Raw genomic sequence first — 22,405 nt, 5'->3', positions numbered from 1 at the left:
GGTTGCACTGATGCTCTCCTACTGGTGCTCCAGTGTGTGGACCAGCAGTGCGTGGTACCCACATCCCATCCCTGGGCATCCGGCCCTCATGCCACAGCTTTTGGGCTGCAGGAGGAGACACGGGGCTCTGAATCACTCATTCTCGGAAGCATTTTTGACGTGGGAGGAGCTGCACTTGCTCCCCTCAAGGATTTTCCGACCCCATGTCACTTGAAGACACACCACGTATGAGGACACACGACATGCACGGGGAGAAGGTGGTTGTCTCTGGGGCTGCCTTTCTCTTTAATTTCTGGAGTAGAATCAGCTACAGATGGAAGAAATTATAATCAGCGTTTTAATTGCAGTGCACAGCTTGACTCCTATTAATATTCGGAAAACCAGGAGCTTTGTCTGAGCACAGGGAGGGCTCCAGCCTCTGTCTCTGCCTCCTTCCCTGGCCACTGAGCCCAAGCCAGGAGGATGCCCATCCACACACCACTAGCTCCTGGTCCTAAATCCTGAGCTAATAACTGGTATCGCCAGCAAATCACCTTTTTTTTTTTTTTTTCTGGCAAAGGTTGCCCGGCCCCAGCGGGGTAAGAGCAGAGGGAGCGCGATGCCGTTTGCAACCTGTTCCGAAGGGATCGTCAGCCCCGTGTGGAAATCCTGGCACTATCGCACCCAATAAATCCCAGCCGGAGCAGACCCTGGCACTCCGTGTCAAGTGGCTGCACGCCCCTTTGTACAATCTAATAATTTCATTTTTTTTTTTTTTTTCAAATAGGGACTGATTAGCTCATTAAGAATAAACTAATTTTCTTTGGAAATCAGCAGCCCTCTAATTAATTGGCATCCATATTTAGCTGAACATAATTAAGGTAACCTAGATACTGCAGATCTACTCAGGACTTGATTTGCTGCCATTTTTTTTTTTTTTAATTTTTTTTTCTTTTTTTTTTTTACATCTCTGCCCTCTGTTCTGCTCAGAAACATTCACCAGAAACCCCTCTGCTTTATTCTTTGAGTGACAATGCATTTGCATACGCCGGGCCATATGTTCTTCACAGTTTTACGTAGCGATCGAGGGGATGGCAAGATGGAGCACGGCTGTCCCCCCGTCCTCCCTGAGCCCTGTCCCCCCCGCCCCACGCTGCAGCAGAGTTGGGGCAGGATCCCAAATTCGGGAGCCTCGGCCACTGGGAGCCAGCTTCTCCCCAGCTCCGCAATGGTTTTGTGCCATGAAAATCCCTGGAGAGTGGGCGAAGGAGAGCTTGTGTGCTGGGTCTGGGACTGGAGAAAGATGGTTTGGTCCCCAAACCACGGTGACAGAAGGATCTCTCTGTGCTTCAGAGCCTGGAGAGGATGCAGCGGAGGCTACGAAGGTGATGAGGGACTGGAGCATCTCTCTGCTGAGGAAGGGCTGAGGGACCTGGGGCTGTTCAGCTGGAGAAGAGCAGACTGAGAGGGGACCTCATGGATGCTGAGCAATAGCTAAAGGGCGGGGGGCAAGAGGATGGGGTCAGGCTCTTCTCAGTGGTGCCCGGGGACAGGACAAGGGGCAACGGGCACAAACTGGGACACGGGAAATCCCATCTCAACATGAGGAGGGACTTCTTTCCTGTGAGGGTGGCAGAGCCCTGGAACAAGCTGGATTTGGGCTCCATTTAAAAAAAAAAAAAATCTGTGCAAAAATCCCAGAAACGTCAGGAATGGTGTGACTACATTTTTTTTTTTTTAGTGGATAATGTGCTTAATTGGGAGAAGCTGAGATCTCACATTTTACAGCCCGAACAGCAGCGTATTCCCTAGGGCTGCAGGTCCCTTAACCCCAACACTGAACTCCAGTGTCACCATCAGCATCTTCCACAGCACAAAGTCACCCGTGGAGGAGCCTTCACCTCTTCTCGGCTTTCCAATGCTCCAGGGGGGCATTTTGTGGCATTTCCAGGCTTTTATCTGTAACGATGAAGCATTTCTGTTCCTCTGGAAGGGAAGCCATGGCTCTCCCATCCACGCACGACCCCCAGGTCCCCACTCTCCCCTCCTAGGGGGGGTCCCATCCCTAAACTGTTGCCTTCAGCTTGGCTGTGTTTAGTCTCCCAAATGCTTTAGCCTTACCCAAACATGTGGGGAGCTCAGGGAAAGGGACAAAATACATGTTTTTTTTAAAAAAAAAGATATTACACTTGTAGCCCTGAAGCTCGAGGGCTGCTCTCATCCCCAGTCCCAGGATGGTTTTGGAAGCAGTTATTAAATCAAAAAAACATCCAAACTGGTGTGTTTGTGCTGCAACCCCCACACAACAACCAGCCCCCGGGAAGCTCAGAGAGCCCCGTGTGCTTTGGGCTGGCCCTGGGCTGGCCAAAAGAGCCAGGGGGGGGGAAAACAAGCCCCATCGTTATGTGGGTCCATCTCAGCTGTGCCTGGTTTAGTTGGTGACATATAAACGGGGCTGGGGGGAGGATGGGTTGTACTGCAGCTTGCTAGGGTGGTGATGGGATGCTGTGGGGGCTCCTTAGGGCTGCTTTTGCAGGAGGGGGGGTTGGAATTGCTCATACCACAACAGGAGGGATTTTTGTTTCCATGGGGGATGAAGATAGCTTGTTTTCCCCAGGCAGACAATGTTATCTGCCTGGGCACCTGAAGGAAGCAGCCAGCAGGAAGGGGGAGTCTCTGTTTACATGTTGGAAGCTGAAGGCCAAGGTTGTTGCTCCTGCCAGCGCTGCCTGTTGTGGCTGTGGGTGATTGTGTCTGAGCTGCTGGAGCTGCCTGAGGTGTGGGGCTGAGCTTGGGGCAGGTCCCTCACCCCACTATGGGTGATGGATGACCATGACAGACCCATTGCTAGTCCTCATGGAGGTCCCAGATCTCCAGGGCAGCCCATGGAGGTGACAGACCTATTGCTAATCCCTGTGGAGGTCCAAGACCTCCAGGGCAGCCTGTAGAGGTGATGGAGCCATTGATAACCTCCCCAAAGGTCCCAAACCTCTATTCCAGCCCTGGGGAGTTAGGGACAGGGATAGCAGCTGGGCAAAACCCACCCCTGTCTGGGTGTCCTCCCTGCCAGCTGTGTGCCAGGGTGGCAGCTGGCAAGCGGGAGGAGTGGGCTGTGTGCTCCAGGCAGCTTGCCCTGGCTTTGGGATGGCTTGCCTTGGCTCCAGGTCCTGGTGGCATCTGCTCTGCCTGTGGGCTTGTGGCATCGCCTAAGGGACCCCCGTGTGTGCCCCCCACTCTGTGGGGACACCTACTTGCCAAGGCTGGGCAGAGAACGGGCAAGCTCTTCACACAGCTGCTTTACTTGCTTCTTAGATCTGCTGTGTTTCAAAATGCTGGGCGGAAAAAAAACCCCAGAATTTTCTCTATTTCTCTGTGCTATGAACCAGTTCTCATGTCCTTGGAGCTTTCCTACCTTTAAACTCAGGACACAGGGGACTGCCTTGGTTTGTACTATGGGTTTTTTTGGTTTTCTGTGAATTTTTCTGTGTGCTTTTAGTCTGCGGGAGACATCTCCTTTAACCTAGAGCTGGCCAGAAAAAAAGAAAACCACAAAAAACCAAAACCAAAGACCTGAGGCTTACAAAAAAGCTGTCTCTTCAGCATTACTGTTCCATGCTGGAGCACGATCTGATGTCCCTGCATTTATCAAGGAGATAACGGGAGAGCAGCTGTGGGAAGCCCAGACCTGGGATCTGGCTGGTTTTGAGCACCTGGATCAGTCAAAAAGCGTCAGCATAAAATTTTAATGTTGGTCTGCGAGCGGATGGTGGGTCAGAGGAGGAAACGAGGTTTGAAAAACGCAGATCCTTGGGCCAACGGGAGCTTGGGAGGGGAAATCTGAATTTTTGCCCCCCCCCTTAATGGTTCTGCGTTTGCAGCAGAGCCCGGGGAAGGGGGAGCTGGGCTGTGCCTGGGCCATGGCAGTCCAGCCCTGCCTGCCCCCTCTGCCGGCTAAACCAGAGAGAAACCCTCTCCTCGCTGGGGAAAAAGTGGCTTTTTGTTACCGGTAAACATGGATTTATTTTCAGTGTTCCATAATCCAATTTAACAGAGACATTACATGGGCTTTTGTCTTTTTAATTAACAAGCTTCAGCCTGGCTGCCGCTTTTACGGTGCGGATAAATACCTCTGCAGCCAAAGCTTCGGGGTTTTAACCTGTGTAAGTTGTTTGTCGAGAGCTGCTGGTGTGTGTCGCTTTGTGGGTTTGGGGGCTCTGGGGCTCTGTGGGGCCAGGGTGGCCCGAGAAGCTCCCCTGAGTTACCCCAAGTGCAGGCAGCCCGGGGGGAGTCGGGGGGGGTGGGTGCTGTCTGCCTGGGCAGAAGATGGGATGCTTACAGCCCACAGCAGTATTTATATTTAATTTTAACAATATTTATAGCCACACAGAAGGGGTGGCTGATATTTAAACCTTCATCCTGGCGAAAAATGGCGTTAAGCGATGCTGATTTCTTTTCCCGCTTTACGGTTTAGTTGTGTAACAAAGTCATCGACCAATTGATGCCGTGTTTTTATGGCAGGGAGCCTGGTGGATCTGGAGCCGTTTGTTTATCCCAAAGCACCCCTGGGGGTGGGAGATGCACGGGCAGTAAAATCCGTAGGGGTCAGCAGAAATCCCCTGTGTATTTCCACGCTTTTTAAAAAGAAAAAAAAAAAAATAATGCATAGGCTGGTTTTGCAGGTGCTGGAGGATGCACTGAGCACATCTCCCTCTCCCTCCCCGCCGTGGCTGAATTTCCCAGGTGTTACAGGCTGGGAAAAGGGGCAGCAGCTCTCGCTCGTGGTGTTATTTTCCTGGAGATGCACATCTGGCTCAACAGCTTCTTCCCTCAAAGGTGCCAGAACATGAGCTGAGCTTTTATAATTTGTTTACTAGAAAGCTGGCTCTTGGCTTAGCTTTTTACTCCCTGCTCTCATTCACGAGAGCGGTCAGGAAGCCTGGCAGCCTGTTCACAACAACCAGATTCCTCTCTGCAGGACCCAGAAGGATGTTCAGACATTTCCAGTGCCTGGAGTTGATGTTTCGATGAACAATACTGTTGTTTGCATGGATTTCTTTGCATTTATTATTATTTTTTTTTCCCCATGGATTTATACTACTGAGAATCCCCAGACCAGCTTCCAGCCGGGTCAGCTCTGTGCCCCGTCCCTCCCAGGGGATGATCCTGCTGGGAACACGTGTGGTTGCCCAGTCTCCTTGGCCTTGGCTGGCTCTGGCCAAAATGGGGCTGTTTAATCCCCCCCATCTGGTGGTTTGCATCTGCCGGGGGCTCTGGATGTGCGTCCCGGCAGAAGGGATGCTGCTGGGGAGAGCAGAAAAGGTGGAGAAAGGCTTGAGGCATCTGTCTTTTATATTTATTCAGTTGTTGGGAGAGAAGCATCTCCGGTAGCAGCATCCCTTCCACCTGCACGTGGGAATTCCCTTGGGGAATTATTTGTGCTGCTGCTCGCGTTGCAGATGTGATGCCCAGATGTGCCTGGAGCCCACCTTTTGTCCCCCCCTTCCCCGTGGGCTCTCAGCCAGGGCTGGTCCCCGCTGCCGCGGGGGGGGAGATGCGCAGCCGGCAGCGTGTCCCGGCAATGGGTTTTCTGGGTCCCTGCCAAGGGTTTGGCCCCTTTCTCTCTGGCTTGTGCTGGTTCCATTTGACCTGGTTGCTAATGACCATCCCTTAACCTGCCACGAGCTTCCCTCCTACCCAAATCAGCCGGGGATCTGCCCCGGGGACAGGGAAATCTGTGTAATTTCCTCCTCTTTGGTTCTTGAGGAGGAGAGACCTTCTTTAAAAAGATGGCTGTAAATGTATTTACTCTTAATCTCAGCCACTGGAGACTTGTGTGTACTCAAGGATTTCCTGGGAAACCCTGTAAATCCCCTATGGCTCAGGCGGCGCTTCCCTGATCCCCCTCTAAAAGCTAATGAGGGATGAGGGAGCATCTGGGGGGAAGCTGCTGGGTGGGGAAGGGTGGCCTGGCCGATCCCCGGGGCTGGAGGTGGGCGCTCCTTCCTCGGGGAGGTTTCTCACCCAGGGACAGGCGCTGGAGGTGCCGGCATTGATGCTGCTGTTGCCTCTGTAAGGTTTTCTCTGTGTGATTGGTTTGGGGAGAGAGTTGAATAAAGGTTTTCACCGCGCTCATGGCTCTTCGTAGGAAACATGAGGGTTTGGAAATGTTCTGGGTTTATATTTCCAGGGAAGCTGGTGAAAGGCAGATTGTATGAAATATGTGTATTAAAATGATTTAAGGGAGCTTCCTGCTGGCTTGTTACAAAGCAAGTGTGGAGTCTGGCTGTTCGTGAGCCTGAAGCTTGAGCTGCTTAAAGGGTCTGAAGTGATAACGCTTCTCATGGCTTGAGTCTGGTGGTGATGATGATGATGATGGCCAAGAGGTTCACTGAGATGGACTCTCATACCAAAATTGCTGTGACCTGGCACCACTCACAGCGACGCTTTGATGACTTAAGAGTGCTTAAAAGTGATGCTTCTAAAAACACAGAGGCTTTTCTCTTAGGCATGGTGTTCCCCTTCCTGGGGCCATGTATCCATCTCTCCTGGGCTCTGCCCTCACTGCTGGTGCCACCATTCCCAGGGAACAGCTTCCATCTCCGTCACCAAGCAGCAAAACAACTGAATTCAACCAGCTTAAAAAAAAAAAAAAAAAAAAATCCATTATCCTTTTTTCCCTTTCTCCCCCAGCCGTAATACAAATAACTTTCTCCTTTTCGAGTGCTCCTCGTTGCGAAGGGAGGGCTTGGAGGGGCTGAAGTTGCTGGAAGGCGAGGGGCTGAAGTTGCTGGAAGGTTTGCTCTTCCCAGCCCAGGCTGTGGAAGATGTTGGAGCTGCTGAAGGGACAGTATCTGGGTCACCGAGCTTCCCCCCGCCGGGGGTCAGGGATCCAGCGATTAGGATTCGCTGCGGCTTAACGCACGGCTGCCGGCGAGGTCCCACTAAGAATGACTAACTGGGAAGCTGTGGCACGAATACGTGATTTTTGGTTTTTTTCCTTTTCACTTCACTTCTGTGGCTCCTCCTCCTCTTTGGGGTGCCCTGGGCATGGGCACAACCCGCCACTGCTCTTGCGCAAGGGCCATCCCTTGCTATGGACAGGGTGGCAGCTCTGCCTTCAGCTGGTTTTAATCAAAACTCTCGACATCTTGGGCAGAAGCTACCCCTGGTAACCCAACTCTGGTTTTGTCCTCTTTGAAAGCCTAATGAATTTTGACAAAATCCATCAAATCTGCCTCACAAAGGGAATCATTTGGCTGGTTGCTCAAAATTAAAGTGATTGCATATTAACTTGTGCTGTTAAAAGGTCTGTCCGCCTGGAATTTAGCAGCTGCTGCGTGAATTCCTACTCTAGAGAGTGTGCTAATGATGTCAGTCTAATGCAAATATGAAAACGGGGAGAAAGCTAGATAATCTGAGCTGTTTGGGTAAGCGGTGGCTGCTGGCGTACTTAATATAAAAACCCATAAAGCTGTGCTTTGCATCCCATTAACTCGCAGGAGGGTCGCTGGGTGGTACCGAGAGGCAGAGCCTCGTGCGCTAACGAAGCACCGATGCTGCTGGAGGTTCCCTCCACCTTCTGTCTCTTACCTTTTGGCTTTTTTCCTTCCCACATCTTGCCTGCTTGTCCCCAGGGGGCTGCATCCCTGCAGCTCGCACTGTGCTCTGCGTGATGCTGGTGTGCAGGATGAGACCCAAAGCACCTCCTCTTCTCTCCAGGGGCATAGGACTGAGCTCTCCCCGCCTGGGAATGGAGGGAAGAATTACTTGTTTTCCGTGAGAAAGCTTAAAGAATGTGAAAAATCTGATTTTTTTTTTTTTTTTTTTCTTAATAACTTTTCACGGCATGATTTTTGCAGCGGGGTTTGGGTGAAGGCAGCAGCTGACCCAGGGGCTCTGCGGGTCTCCCCAGGCAATGGGCAGCTCAGGATGTTTTTAGTGAAAAGCAGCTTTTTCCTAAATCTTCCCCTCCACCCCTTTGGAAAATCCAATTTAGTGGAAAACTAACTTTTTGATCAATGCTGTTTTCAAGGCTTTGCATCAGAAAGACTTTAGTTTTTATTTAAATGAAGGGCTCTCGGTGCTCAGTCACTTGATGCTCCTCCTTGGGCTTCGCTTTTCCTGGGGACCATTGGCTTCCAGCGTGGAGATCTTTTTCTGTGTGAGGGGGATCCCTGAGATGCTGGGGGCTGTTGCCCCCCACCCGTCAGGTTTGGTGTGATGGGGACTTCCCAAAGGGCTGTCTCTGCCATGGAGGAAAAGGAAAATTTAAAACCTGTGGGTGATGCTGACCTTAATGTATTGCCCTTCCTATGGGATGCTCCAGTGTTTGTGGTGGTGCTTGATGTAATCTAAGGCAAAGAAAAGTATCTTGGGGGGCAGGAGGTGGGGGGATGCACAGCTGGGGGGATTCAGGGGAGCATCGCTCCAGCCACAGCACCATCCAGAGCCCCTGGAGCCTTCGGTCACCCTGGCAAAACCGTCAGAAAATCACTTTGCTTGTTTTTATCCTTAATAACCTGAACTGATTTATAATAGCACTAATAAACCCCAAGCCTGGGGCGTTAACCAGGAAAACACCCTTTCAGCTGCTCGATAATGTCAGAAATGTTGTGTACATCGATCCCTGCTGCTTGTCTGGGGCAAAGCTGCCAGGTAAATGCTGGGAAGAAGATGCATTAGTGGATGGCAGGAGGCAGTGAAGGGTCCAGGGCTGACGTGGCAGCTCAGGTCTGAGCCAGGTTATTGCTGATGGGCGGAATTATCAAAGTTTAGGCTCTCTGAGCGAGCCGAAGGGATGCTGTGGGCAGCTGAAGGAGGAGGTGGGCACAGCCACCCCGTCCCAGCTCTTCCATCCCTCCCTGTCCCGACACCCCTGAAATTGGCCCTAATAGAGGTTAAAATCGCACCAGCAGGTATCAGTCACCGAAGGGAAAATGAACCCCCGGCCATATGGGTGGGGAATTTGTGTAACATGCCCTAATTAGAAAGAGGCTCATGAGTTAGGAGTCGGTCTTGCGTGAAGTGCTCATCGCGGAGCGGCTGACGGGGATGCCATCCCCCGCCTGTCACACGCCGGGCAATTAATGAGCGTTCGTAAGAGGCTGCATCGAAGGGCAGAGGGGAACGACTGCCCATGACCCTGTTGCCCAGCCGGGGATGGAGCTGGAGGTGGCCGTTTGTCCACGGACCGAGGGCAGCGAGAGCAGGCACCTATTTATTTTTTTTTTCCCCCTTTACCTCCATAACCAAAATGACCCACAAAACTAAGTCCCGGGTGCTTTTAGGCCAGCCTAGGTCTCATCTCCGCTCTGGGCCGTGTCCGAGGGATGACTTAGAGCCGCTGTAGCAATTTGAGCGAGAACTGGCTTTTCACCACTAATGCCCATGATTAAAGGGTATTTAAAAAATTGATGAAGTGGGCTCGGGGAGGGTCGTGTTTGCCCGTGTTTCTCAGTGCCTCGTGCGATGGTTTTCCTGCATCTCCATCCCTGCCCGATGGAATCCGGGTGCTCTGCCCCCGCATCCCGCCCTGCTCCTGGGCAATTAGCAGCTGCCTGCTCCCTGGGTAAATCCCCGCATTTACCTGGCAGCAATTAATTCCAATAAACCTTCCCAGCAGCGGTGGGGCAGGGGTGAGTCCCTGGGCCTGATCCGGCTGCCCGGAGCGCTCCTCCCTCAGCCGGGAAAAAAACCGCAGCTTGTTATCCTCGCTGCCTTTCTTTGTTCCCGTTAAACGGAGCCAGGAGCTCGATATGTTAAAAGGTCAGTGCTGGAAGGGCTATGAAATATTTAGTGGCTGTGTCGTGCTGACCTAGTTAGTTTGCACGCTCCGAAGGCTGCCACCAGCTCCGGGCTGCGGCAGGGAGCCGGCACAGGAGATGGAAGGGCGGTGGGGAGGGAAAGGCAGGCAGCTGCCTGCTCCCTGGGAGAAAGGGGGGTTCCTGCACCCCATCTATGATGGGAACCTTAACGGGAGGTGGTACCAAGTGCTGTGTGCCGTCCTCTGCACAGCTCTGCAGGTCCTCTCTGCTGGGAGGGGATGTCAGGACTGGACCATCCCCTAAAAGTCCTGCAAGGATTTCCATCCGCATGGGAGGATCCCATCGAGTGGTGTAACGGTTGGGTTATTGTTGCATCATTCAGCAAGAGCGATTTGATGATCCCAAATTGGCTGGGGATTTGCCCTGCAAAGTGCATGTGCGTAGCTTGCTTGGTGTCGCTTCCAAAGTTTGGGAGGAAAGTACCAAATCCTTGATTAAGCCTGGAGAAGAGAAGGCTCCGGGGAGACCTCAGAGCCCCTTCCAGTCCCTAAAGGGGCTCCAGGAAAGCTGGGGAGGGACTCTGGATCAGGGAGGGGAGCCATAGGAGGAGGGGGAAGGGTTTGACACTGAAAGAGGGGAGATGGAGATGGGATCTGGAGAAGAACTTCTTTGCTGTGAGGGTGGTGAGAGCCTGGCCCAGGTTGCCCAGAGAAGCTGTGGCTGCCCCATCCCTGGAGGGGTTCAAGGCCAGGTTGGAGGGGGCTTGGAGCAACCTGGTCTGGCGGGAGGTGTCCCTGCCCAGGGCAGGGGGTGGCACTGGTGTGGCTTTAAGGTCCCTTCCCACCCAAACCATTCTGTGATTCATTCATCACCCAACGGCTGATCAGCCTCGAGACCTGGGGATCGATTTGGTGCCTCCCAAGTCCCTTCCAGCCCTTTGGCCCGTGGTTTCGGATGGTTGTGCAAAGGTTTCCTACTGCACTGGGACTGGGAGGGCGCTCGGCGGAGCAGCCCCATGGGCTTGTGTTTGCAGAAGCCCCTTCTCCTACAGGTATCAGCTGCAGCCGCCCCTGGGAATATGGACAGGGTAAAATGAAGCCAAGTGTCTCCTCCAGCTAAAAACCCAGGACAAGCTACGGAGCTCACTCCCTTCACAGGGCTCCAGCCTTAAAATACCAATTTTATCACTAAATTATTTTTTTTCTCTTTTTTCTTATATATTTATTTTAAATTACAGACAGGCCGTATCGAACCAAACTACCCCAAAGTCTGTGGTCACCAGGGCAACGTGCTGGACATCAAGTGGAATCCCTTCATTGAGAACATCATCGCGTCATGCTCCGAAGACACCTCGGTGAGCTGGGATGCTTTGGGCTGGCACCCCCAGGAGTCGCACAGCCCCGGGCACCCTCCTCCCTTTAATTTATACACCCCGGGGGGGGAGGGGGGGGCGCGGGAAAGGGGCTGCGGGTGGGCGATGGCTCAGCAGTCCCAGGGATGGAGAGGGAGGAAGAGATTGATTCAGAGAAATAAGCAAATTGTGCCCATCCCTGGCTGCTGAGTCGTCGGGCAGGGGCTGTGGCTGGTGCCCAGCTCCTCTGCAGTCCCCAGTGTCACTTATTGTCACAGTGCTGCTCTTTCTGCATCCCCCGCTGCAGATAAGCCGTACAGCTGTGCACAACAAGGTCTTTTATTTTTTTTTTTATTTATTTTTTCCCCCAAGCCCAACAGCAATGCTATTGTTAATCCTTCTTGCTATCAGGGACCACAGGGGCTGCACCCGCTCTCGTGGCCTGATCCATCGGGTGATACGAGCAAAAGGCGGTTTTCCAGGCTGGGGGGGTTAATGAATCAGGTCACCTTTACGTAGCTGTTATTTGCATCCTCCTCCTTTTTATTTTCTGGATGCAAACAAGTCCATCCCAAAGGCTGTATCATACAGGAAAAGAAGCCTTTGTAGAAGGGAGAAGCTCAGAAACCGTTGCCCGTTCTGCACGGGGAGGTTTGGGGGGATCCGGTTTCTAAATCACCTGATCCTCAGCGTTTCACTCTGTTCTCACCAAATGTCTCACTGTCTCCTTCGGTTCAGTGTATTGGCATTTTTTTTATTAGCTGAAAGCTTGTCAAGGAAGATATTGAGTGGGGTGGGGAAAAAAAATTCAGATGGCAGCTGTGAATCACGGTGAGCTGTTTCCCACTTCAAATTATAACCTTTTCTACGCAGTCGCTGGGGAACGGGAGGTGCTGGGAGGGGGGATGCTTAGAAGACTTCATGAACCATTGTTAAACCTGGGAAATTAGGTTAATTGCCCCAGAGGCTGTCTGGTGTGGGGGGCTTCCCTCCGATGGGGATGAGTTGGAGGGGAGCAGCCCCGCAGCTGGGTGGGCTCGTGGCTCCCGGTGCCACCCCACACCTTGGATGATGCTTATGGGCACGTCCTGCACTTTTGAGCCCTCTCCGCTGGCTGCCGGGAGGTTTAATGAGGTCCAGGCCAACAGTCTTTGTCAAAGAGAGAGGACGCTCAGGTCCTTGTGGAGTCCGAGTTGCAGAAAACAGAGTATTTGCATGATGTTTGTCACCCGGGGTCACCGTGGGTCCCAGGCTGGGGACACCCCTGGACCGTGGCCATGGGGATGCAGCCACTGATCTCCTGCTCCAGAGCCATGTCTTTCCTCCATCGTGCCCTACGCCCAGGGGACAACCTGTGCGGCCATGTCCCCGGGGCATGGCTACGGGCTAATCCTTCCAAGGGGGCGACCAGGATTTTACAGCTTGGCAGCAGCGGAAATTAACGGCCGTGGTAAGATGCTGCCTCAACGGAGAGGGATCTCTCCCACGGCCCACCCGGGTTATTGCTCTGCTTGAAACCCCTCCTGTAATTACTCCCTCGCTAACGAACCTGTCTCCATCCGTACCTGGATAAAGCCATCTGTCCTTTCCTGATGCTTCCCTGTGGGGCGCCAGGGATGTTAATTCATTATTTGTCCCCACAGGACAATTAGCCGGTCCTCGAGTTCCTGGTCCCCGCCACGGTGCTGCGGGAATGCTGCGAAGGCTCTTTGGGAAGGAGCTTTTGAAAGGGCAGGACAAAACGAGCAGGAAGATTAAAAAAGGGAATTATTTGGGCTCCGAAGGTGTTTGAGTCTCCGCGTTTTCCCCGTGCTGGGGCTCTCCGTGCGCTCGGGCGCAGGGAGCTGATGTGGGATGCAGAGCGAGACGGGGCGGGGGGGTGTCCTTGCAGCACGGTGGCTTTTGCAGGATACATCTCTTTGGGAAAAGGTGTATTCCAGGGAAAATGTTATCCAGAAGATTTCTTAGGCTGGGTTGGGAGAGGAAGCCCCTGGCCCCACAGGCTCTGTCCTACCCTGGCTGCTCTCCCTGGTGTCGTGGCAGGAGAGTGGAGAGAGGCGCTTCTAGGGCTGTTCCTCTGGGTTTGGTGTTTTCTTTTTTTTTTAAATGATAATTTTCCAAAAGCGTCGTTTCCATCCCAAGATGGGACCAGGTTGTGAAAGCCGGTGCCTGGGTGTTGGGTCAGCTCCAGCTCTGCTTATACTGGCAGCAGAACGGCCTTAGGACTGCAACCGGTTCCGGCATGTCTATTTTCAGGTCATAGTGACTGTGATAACGGGGAAACCTGCCTGAAATAGCCCGTCCCTGGCACTCACACCCTATTTTATTTTATTTTTTTTTTTATTATTTTTTGCAAGACGTGAGGAATGATGCAACTCCAGTAAGAGCCAGCCGCAGAGGTGATGCTGTGCTGCGGAGCCGCAGGGATGCGGGACATGTTTAAAAACCTCCCTTTAGGTGCTTTTACGGCAAAAAGCAAGACGTGGCTCCCAGCCGGGCAGCCCCCGGGGATGCAGGGAGCTCGGGCATCTCGGCTGAGGGCGTGAAGGTTTTTCCCTGTGTGTGCTGTCCCCCCACCCCTACCCTGGGGGGTTTGATGAGCACCTCTGGGGCGCAGGGCTGGCTCGGGGAGCCCTCGGGGACGCAGATGGCCCCGGGGCCAGGAGCAGCCCGAGGTTTGGTAACAGCCGTTTCATAACCCGCCGCTTTCGTAACCGGTTCCTCTGACACGCGGCCGTCGGGGTGGCGCAGCTCGGTGTGCCCTGTTTGAAAACCGCTGATGCTCTCAGAATCCTCCCTCCGAGCCAAAGCGGCCTCTTAACCCCGTCCCTCTCGTAGCGCCGTTCCCTCTTGCTGTGCGACCCGAAGAGGGGTGTCTTCTACCTCTAAACGTGCAGGTTCGGGCAGGAAAAAGTCCCCTCTCCACCCTTACATCCTCATCCAGGTTTTTCACGGCAATATTGCAAATGATTTTTTTGTGTGTGTGTCCCCGACTGTCGCTCTGGATGGGGTGACCCTTGGGGGTGCTGGTGGAGATGGAGAGGGGACCAAAGGGGCAGCAGGATCAGTCCTCCCCAGGGGCAGCAGCCTCCCAGGTATTCCCTATGGTTTGGAAAAGCTTTACTTCAACTCAACTCGGGGGGGGACAACAACACAGCCTCGGCCACCACATCTGCCCAGAGGCGAACTCACAGCATCTCAGAGAACCTTCATGGTTGGAAGGGACCTTTGAGATCATTGAGCCCAACCACAAAAACTAAAACAAACCAACAACAAACCAACCAAAACCAACCAAAAACCAAACAAAAACCCCACAGACAGACACAAACCAACGGTCTCATCTTTTGAGATGCTGGTGGAGGGGGCGAAAGGGAACCAGCAGGGGCTGGGTGCTGCCTTTGATGTGATTTGGCTTTTTTTAACCAGTGTTAAAGGTGTTGTGATGTGTCTGCAACCGATATAAGGGCTGGGGTGAGATGAAGGCTCCGGGAAGGATGAACACCTTGGCCAAGGCAGATTGCTGTGGTGGGGGGGGAGATAGGGGTGCGAAGCTCAGTGGTTTCATCTCTCCCCTGACCCACGGGGCTGTGTAGGCACCACCAAACGCTGCTGGCTTTCGGGGGGCTCTGGGAGGGCTGGTGGGACCCTGGGTCTGGCTGCTCGGGTGGGTCCAGGGCACGGAGCAGACCGAGGGGGGGTTAGATAAATGTGATGTGGAACTTTGGCTTCATACCAGTGACCTGCCGTGGAGATGAAAGGCATCTATGACTGCTCTTAGATAGCATTGTCTGGAGCTCTTTAATTGAAGAGGAGATGCTACAGACGCCTTGTTCTGTCCCCCTGCATTGCCTCCTTTTGTTCAGCGAGCACCTTCTGTGCAGAGGCGTTTCTGGCTTGGTTTTAACCCAGGTTCTCCCCACTGGGCAGGTGGCAGCTCCCAGCAAGGCTGATGGAAGCGGGAGGTGTCTCCCTGGCCCTGCTCCCTGGGAGTGCTCCATTGGCTTTGTTGGGTCCAGGGGGTGAAACTGCTGCCTTTTTTGGGGGCTACCCTTTCCCCTGGGTGCTCACTGGTCTGATGGGATGGACTCTGCCCTTGGAAGGGACCAGATCATAGAATGGTTTGGGTGGGAAGGGACTTCAAAGGTCATCTAGTTCCAACCTGCCCTGGGCAGGGACACCTCCCACCAGAGCAGGTTGCTCCAAGCCCCCTCCAACCTGGCCTTGAACCCCTCCAGGGATGGGGCAGCCACAGCTTCTCTGGGCAACCTGGGCCAGGCTCTCACCACCCTCACAGCAAAGAAGTTCTTCCCCACATCCCATCTCAATCTCCCCTCTTTCAGTGTCAAACCCTTCCCCCTCCTCCTAGGGCTCCCCTCCCTGATCCAGAGTCCCTCCCCAGCTTTCCTGGAGCCCCTTTAGGGACTGGAAGGGGCTCTGAGGTCTCCCCGGAGCCTTCTCTTCTCCAGGCTCAACACCCCTGGGATGTCCTTTAGGCTGCAGGACGAAGCCACTGGTGTTGGGGCACAGCTCAGAGCCCCCCTGGGTGGGTGTCAGGGTCCTTCCAGGGCTCCCAACACCCACCCACCCACCCCCACCCCCTCCCCGATGCCTGCCCCATCCCGTAGGTACGGATTTGGGAGATCCCCGAGGGCGGCCTGAAGAAGAACATGACCGAGGCCGTCCTGGAGCTCTACGGGCACAGCCGGCGCGTTGGCCTCGTCGAGTGGCACCCCACCACCAACAACATCCTCTTCAGCGCCGGCTACGACTATAAGGTGGGCACTGCCCGGCCACTGCCCTTGCCGAGGGCTTTCCCTGCTCTTGGCACGGGTGGGAGTCACCGTCGTGCAGCCAGGGCAGGATCCCACCCTCTGGAATAAAATGAGCCACTGTGTCTGCAGCAGACGGTACCTTCCCTCGTGCAAGGGTCTTTTAAAAAAAAAAAATTATTTTTATTATTTTTAAATTATTTCTACTGTATATTATATTATTTATCTTTTTATATATTTATATAGCTATAAAAAATTAAATACATAAATATTTACTATAAAAATATATAAAATAATAAAATAATAATGATAAAAAAATAAAATTATTTTAATTGTGCCCAAGCAGCAGCTGCCGGGGCAGTCCTGGGAAGAGGGAAGGAGGCTCTATAGGTGATGAGGGGGTGATTTCAGCCCTAATAGGAGATATTAAGGTGACCAAAGCCGACGTGGAGGTTGCAGGAGGGGTGGGGGGGGTCTCCAGGAGTGGCGATGCCTCCCCCTGCTTCCCACAGGTCCTCATCTGGAACCTGGACATCGGGGAGCCGGTGAAGATGATCGACTGCCACACGGACGTCATCCTCTGCATGTCCTTCAACACCGATGGCAGCCTCTTGGCCACCACCTGCAAGGACAAGAAGCTGCGGGTGGTGGAGCCGCGCTCCGGCAGGGTCCTGCAGGTGCGATGCTGGTGCCGGGGCCGGCGGGGGGGGACTGTGTGGGGTGGGGATGGAAATCGGATTATGGGGAGAAATCCTACTGAAAAACCTATAAAAACATTCACAAAGTACCGGTGCTACTCGCGGTGTGACGTCCTGCGTGTGCCAGGGTCTGCAGGTAATTCCCGGCTGTGGGGAGGGGCTGGATGTTTTAATTAGGTGGAGATGATGGGGGGCGGGAAGGGGCTCGGCTTCATCCCGGGCACCGAAGTTGGAGGCTTTTATCCTTTTATTCATTAAGGATTTGTGGGAAATAGTAGAAATTAGGAGAGGGGAGGGGCAGAAAGCTCCAGGAAGAGCTACGCTTCGGGGAAGGGTGGTGGTTTCTCAGTAAAAGTGATGTCTGATATTCAGGGAAATGGGCATTTTCGTTTTGCAGAGGGGACAGGGGCTGAGTCACGGTACATCCACGCTCTGCCGGCACAGCGGGACTCCTGGGCAGGGAGGGGAGCCATGGGAGGAGGGGGAAGGGTTTGACACTGAAAGAGGGGAGATCGAGATGAGATCTGGGGAAGAACTTCTTTGCTGTGAGGGTGGTGAGAGCCTGGCCCAGGTTGCCCAGAGAAGCTGTGGCTGCCCCATCCCTGGAGGGGTTCAAGGCCAGGTTGGAGGGGGCTTGGAGCAACCTGGTCTGGTGGGAGGTGTCCTTGCCCAGGGCAGGGGGTGGCACCGGATGGGCTTCAAGGTCCCTTCCCACCCAAACCATTCTGTGATTTATTCTATGATTCCACCAGGACGAGGGGGGAGAGGTGCTGGGGGGGGGTGGCAGGTCATGGTGGCTTTCAAGGAAGGGGCTTTCCTGGGGCCGAGGGACGGATCTGGGGGCCATGAGGTGGGGGGGGACACACACTGTCAGCAAGCACACTCTTGTCTTGCAGGAGGCCAGCTGCAAGAACCACCGCGTCAACCGGGTGGTCTTCCTGGGCAGCACGAAGCGGCTGCTGACCACGGGGGTGTCGCGCTGGAACACGCGGCAGATCGCCCTCTGGGACCAGGTGGGTGCTGGAACCCCCCCCTCCCCTGGCTCCATCCCCAGCGGGACGAGCATGGGGACATCTTCCTCAATAAAGTGCCTTTTTTTTTTTTTTTTTTTTTTTGTGTGCTGTTGTGCAGGAAGACCTGTCCATGCCCCTGATAGAGGAGGAGATCGATGGGCTCTCGGGTCTCCTCTTCCCTTTCTACGACGCCGACACGCACATGCTGTACCTGGCCGGCAAGGTACCGGCTGCGCTTCGCACCCCGCAGCATCTCCCGGAGCTGGGGTGGGGGGGGACACGGACACACACCAAGGGGCAGAATTCCAGCAAAAGAACCCCCTGACCAGGGAGCAGGGCTGAAAAAAGTTGTTACACGGCTTTTTGGCCAAAACCCCCTTGGTTTGGAGGGGGTGCTCGCTGCTGTCACACGAGCAGGCAGCGTCCCACGGGGGTGACGCACGACGCAGCCTGTCTCCCCCCCCCCCCCCCAGGCATTTCCCAAGGATGGGGTGCTGGGGGTTGTTATCATGGTCTTTACTCATGGTCCGTCCCAAAGGCGGTATCATAAAGGCGAAAAAAGCCTTTGTAGAAGGGAGAAGCTCCGGAACCGTCGCCCGTTCTGCACGGGGAGGTTTGGGGGGATCCAGTTTCTAACCGGCTACAAATCCGCCTCGCCTGATCCTTAAAGTCTCGCTGTGTTGTCGCTGAATGTCTCCTCGTCTCCTTCGGTTCGGTATAGTGGCATTTTTTTATTAGCTGAAAGCTCGTCAAGGAAGATACCGGGGGTGTGTGTGTGGAAATTCAGATGACAGCCACGAATGGTGATGCTGCAGTGGCCCCAGCCTTCCCCCCCCCCCCAACAAGCGTTTCCCAAGGACGGGGGCGGGGGGGGCTGGGGGTTGTTCTCATGGTCTTTATTCAGCCTGGTGTTTGCCAAAGCACTAACCCACCCCTCTTCCCCGCGCTCGCTCCAGGGCGACGGCAACATTCGGTACTACGAGATCGGCTCGGAGAAGCCCTACCTGAGTTATCTCATGGAGTTTCGCTCCCCAGCCCCGCAGAAAGGACTGGGTAAGGACGGTTGGCGGCTGCCGCTTCGCTCCCAAGATGATGGAAGGCGCTTAATTAAATGCCGCGGGCAAATGGGTTTGGCAGGGGGCTGGCGGGCGCTGCGCCGGCTGTGGATCGTCAGGGCAGGGCTGCAGAGCAGCGTTCCCCTTGCTGGGCTGTCCTCCCTGCGGTGGTTCACCCTTCCTGCTGTCACGCGTGCCGTGGCTTTACCAGGGGACATCAGTCAGTGATTCCTGTGATTTATCCCCCATAAAAGCCACTCATCCCTTTCCCAATGTCCCCTCAGACCCCCCCTGGCACGGCTCAGGTCTGTGCCCCAGGGATTAATTCAGTGAATCATCTCCACTGATGGAGAGCAAGGGCCTTTCGGGGGTGCTCCGTTCTGGGGGGGCGGCGGATGGGTCTGGATGGGTTTGCAGCAGCCGGGGGTTCATGTCTGTCCCTCCTCCGCAGGGGTGATGCCAAAGCACGGGCTGGACGTGTCGGCCTGCGAGGTCTTTCGTTTCTACAAGCTCATCACCCTCAAGGGGCTGATTGAACCCATCTCCATGATCGTGCCGAGGAGGGTGAGTCCCTCGCTGCACCCTGGGGTGCCCGGACGGGCTGGTGGGGGTGAGTGGTGGCCAGGGGGTATCCGAAGCGGGTCCAGCCTGATGGATGGATGCTCCCATTTGCACCCCTTTGCTGACCAGTCCGACCACTGGGTCTGTTTGCACCAGTCTTTGACCTCCCAGTCGTTACAGTCCCCTGGATGGGATTCCAGGGGGGTTTTACCACAGAATCACATGGGGTTGGAAGGGACCTCTGGAGACCATCCAGTCCAACCCCCGGCCAGAGCAGGTCCACCCAGAGCAGGTCCCACAGGAACGTGTCCAGGCGGGTTTTGAATGTCTCCAGAGAAGGAGACTCGACCACCTCTCTGGGCAGCCTCTTCCAGGGCTCTGCCACCCTCACAGGAAAGAAGTTCCTCCTCATGTTTAGGTAGAACTTCTTATATTCAAGTTTGTGCCCGTTCCCTCTTGTCCTGTCACTGGGCACCGCTGAAAAAAGACCGGCCCCATCCTCCTGACACCCACCCTTTAAGTATTTATAGGCGTTGATCAGATCCCCCCTCAGCCTTCTCTTCTCCAGACTCAAAAGACCCAAGTCCCTCAGCTTTTCTTTCCCTCCTTTACCCAAGGCTTAATGGAATATTTTTTAGGAAACACATCTCTGCGTTGCCCCTGGCCTCAATGAAATTCCTTTCATGCAAAATCAGCTGGGTCCATCGTGACGGGCAGCAAGGGGTGCATCCCCCCCGGAGGTTTTGGGGGCTGTTTCTGGTAAAATAGACCTTGGGGCTGGAGCTGGATTTGGCGTCTGCCTTCCCAGCGCGGGTCAGGGCTGCGTGGAGGAGCCGGTCCCGGGCTCTGCAGCCTCTCGTCCTCCTCCGGCACCTCGGCTCTGCTGCCGGCGGCCGCCCAGGGTTTCCCGGAGCCACCCCCCCCCCCCCGTGCCCTGAGCAGGTGACGCTGGCATTTCTCATCTAAATTAATGGTGCAAACACCGGTTTATTACCTCCCCGGGTGGGTGCCTCGCTGCGTGCCGAAGGAGTGAGCCCGACCATTACCAGCACCTCGCAAGGCGCGGTTAAAAAGCCCTGAGCAGGTTCACGGAGGCGGCTGCTTTTCTTACACATCCCCCCCCCCCCCCCCCCCCCAACCCCGTGTTTTTAGTCAGAAACGTACCAAGAGGACATTTACCCGATGACGCCGGGCACGGAGCCGGCCCTCACGCCGGACGAATGGCTGAGCGGGGTGAACCGAGGTAAAGCCCCAGGGTGGGTGGGCGGCAGGGAGCACCCCCCCCCCCCTCCTCTCTCCCCCAAAAACAGCCGGGCAGGGGGATGCCACAGCCCCTTCCCTGACCCCCCTTCCGTCCTCTGCCGTGCTCAGATCCCATCCTGATGTCGCTGAAGGAAGGCTACAAGAAGACATCCAAGATCTTCAAGGCGCCGGTGAGGGAGAAGAAGAGCGTTGTGGTTAACGGCATAGACCTGCTGGAGAACGTGCCGCCCCGGACGGAGAATGAGGTAGGGCAGGGACAGGAGGGGACACTCGCTGGCTGGGGTCCCGGGAGGGACGGGACATCTTCTGGGTGCAGCTCGGAAAGCCACCGCTCTGCAGGTCTCTGCTTGTTCTCCCAAACCGAAGTGCTCGGGCACCGCCTTTCCCTGGAACTGGGAGCATCTCGCTGTGTAGGAACCGCAGAGCGCCCCAAAGCAGCGGCGCTAAGCTCCTGAATGTTTTTTTTTTGTTTGTTTTTTTTTTTTAATTAAAATCCTTCTCCGGGAGCAACCTGGGGAGGTGCTGGGGGAAACATCAGCACTTGGTCCCGGGAGGAATTTGTTTTGCTGGGGCTGAGTTTGCAGATTGCAGCCATCGAGGGTATCCCCGTGCCGGAGGGTGAAATGTTAAACCCGAGAGAGGGGGTGAGCAGCGCGGAGGATGAAGTCGTGATGCAAAAAGCAGCCGCGTGATGGAACGGCCCCGTCGCGAGGGGCGAGAGGCTGCTGCGGGTCCCTCCAGCTCCTTCCTTCCCTTCCAGCTCCTCCGGATGTTCTTCCGACAGCAGGACGAGATCCGGCGGCTGAAGGACGAGCTCTCGCAGAAGGACATACGGATCCGACAGCTACAGCTGGAGCTAAAAAACCTCCGTAACAGCCCGAAAAATAATTAACTCCCAGGGACGTTTTATAAATAAACTTTCTCTGTTTATACTCGCTCTTTAATTTTATTGTATCCACTCACACAGAGTATGAGCCAGAAGTCAAGTGACCTGCCAAGAGCCCACTCGCTAACTGGAAATACGTCCTCCTAGTCTTGTCCCAGCACTAAAACCGCTATAACCGACAGCTACTGCATGAGAGGCGGCGGGGGGGGGTGGCTGCCGGCCCCCACCATGGCCTTGGAGTAAGTAGAGGAGCAGCGTCCCCTCCGCCGGGAGCCACCGGCACGGGAAAGCGCGATGCTGCGTTTGCTATTAATTCTTTTTTTTTTTTCCTATGCAAAAGATGTGACGGCGGGGTGCAGAACTGGAACGGGGTGCAGGAAGGGCTTAATTTACAATTAATTTAATTTACAGCCCGGGATCCTTCCCGGGGCAGCGGTGCTGCCGGGGGTCGGTGGCCGGGCTTTGGCAGGAGCAGCCTGTGAGTGTCCCCAGGCTCCGGCCCGGGGAAGGGAGCTGCTCCCTATGCACTTACATCCTTCTTGAAATTTGAAAAAAAAAAAAAGAAAAGGCTGGGTTTCCGAACCCGAGAGGGATTTTTTTGCTCCCTCTGCCTTTGCAAAGAGGGACTTCCCCTCCTCCTGCCAGTGCCACAGGGAGGGGGACAGGATGCCACCCGCCTCATCCCAAGGGCAGATTCCGGGGTGCTGCCCCCAGGGATGGAACCTGGGGCGGGGGGGGGGGGGGGGGGGGGGGCTGGAGCTGTGCGGGCACTCGATGGGTTCAGCACGTGTGTACAATCACGTTGGGTTTTGGTTTTTTTCTGTGGATTAGGCCTGTAGTACAGGGAACACCACCACATACTGCTAGTGTACCTATATATATATATATTTTCACTAACTCGAGATGCTGAACTGCCCGGCACGGCCCGTGCGAGAGTTTCTCCTCCCCGTTAATTTTCATTGTGCCCCGTGCCCACTGCTCCCCCCCCTTACGTTACATGTGCTGTCATTGCCTATTATTTATGCTACCACGGGATAGTGATGAAATAAAATGTTTTCAAGATACC

General features: G+C 54.6%; 1 protein-coding gene across 2 annotated transcripts in view; it reads left to right on the top strand.

Moving 5' to 3' along the window:
* The window catches only part of CORO2B (coronin 2B), a 33,555-nt gene extending 11,150 nt beyond the window's left edge, over nucleotides 1-22,405 (top strand). For both annotated transcript variants that reach the window (XM_074155407.1, XM_074155408.1), the window contains 10 exons: nucleotides 10,981-11,097; nucleotides 15,720-15,869; nucleotides 16,376-16,540; nucleotides 17,458-17,574; nucleotides 17,693-17,797; nucleotides 18,531-18,627; nucleotides 19,081-19,193; nucleotides 20,343-20,433; nucleotides 20,562-20,698; nucleotides 21,214-22,405. In XM_074155407.1, coding sequence (XP_074011508.1) covers nucleotides 10,981-11,097; nucleotides 15,720-15,869; nucleotides 16,376-16,540; nucleotides 17,458-17,574; nucleotides 17,693-17,797; nucleotides 18,531-18,627; nucleotides 19,081-19,193; nucleotides 20,343-20,433; nucleotides 20,562-20,698; nucleotides 21,214-21,345 — 1,224 coding nt within the window. In that variant the 3' untranslated portion in view covers nucleotides 21,346-22,405. The remainder of the gene's footprint in view (nucleotides 1-10,980; nucleotides 11,098-15,719; nucleotides 15,870-16,375; nucleotides 16,541-17,457; nucleotides 17,575-17,692; nucleotides 17,798-18,530; nucleotides 18,628-19,080; nucleotides 19,194-20,342; nucleotides 20,434-20,561; nucleotides 20,699-21,213) is intronic.

This window comes from Numenius arquata, chromosome 11 (genome assembly GCF_964106895.1).
Source record: "Numenius arquata chromosome 11, bNumArq3.hap1.1, whole genome shotgun sequence".
NCBI classification, from domain to species: domain Eukaryota; kingdom Metazoa; phylum Chordata; class Aves; order Charadriiformes; family Scolopacidae; genus Numenius; species Numenius arquata.
The sequence above is the reverse complement of the archived record's forward strand: the minus strand, read 5'-3'. Positions and strand labels throughout refer to the sequence as shown.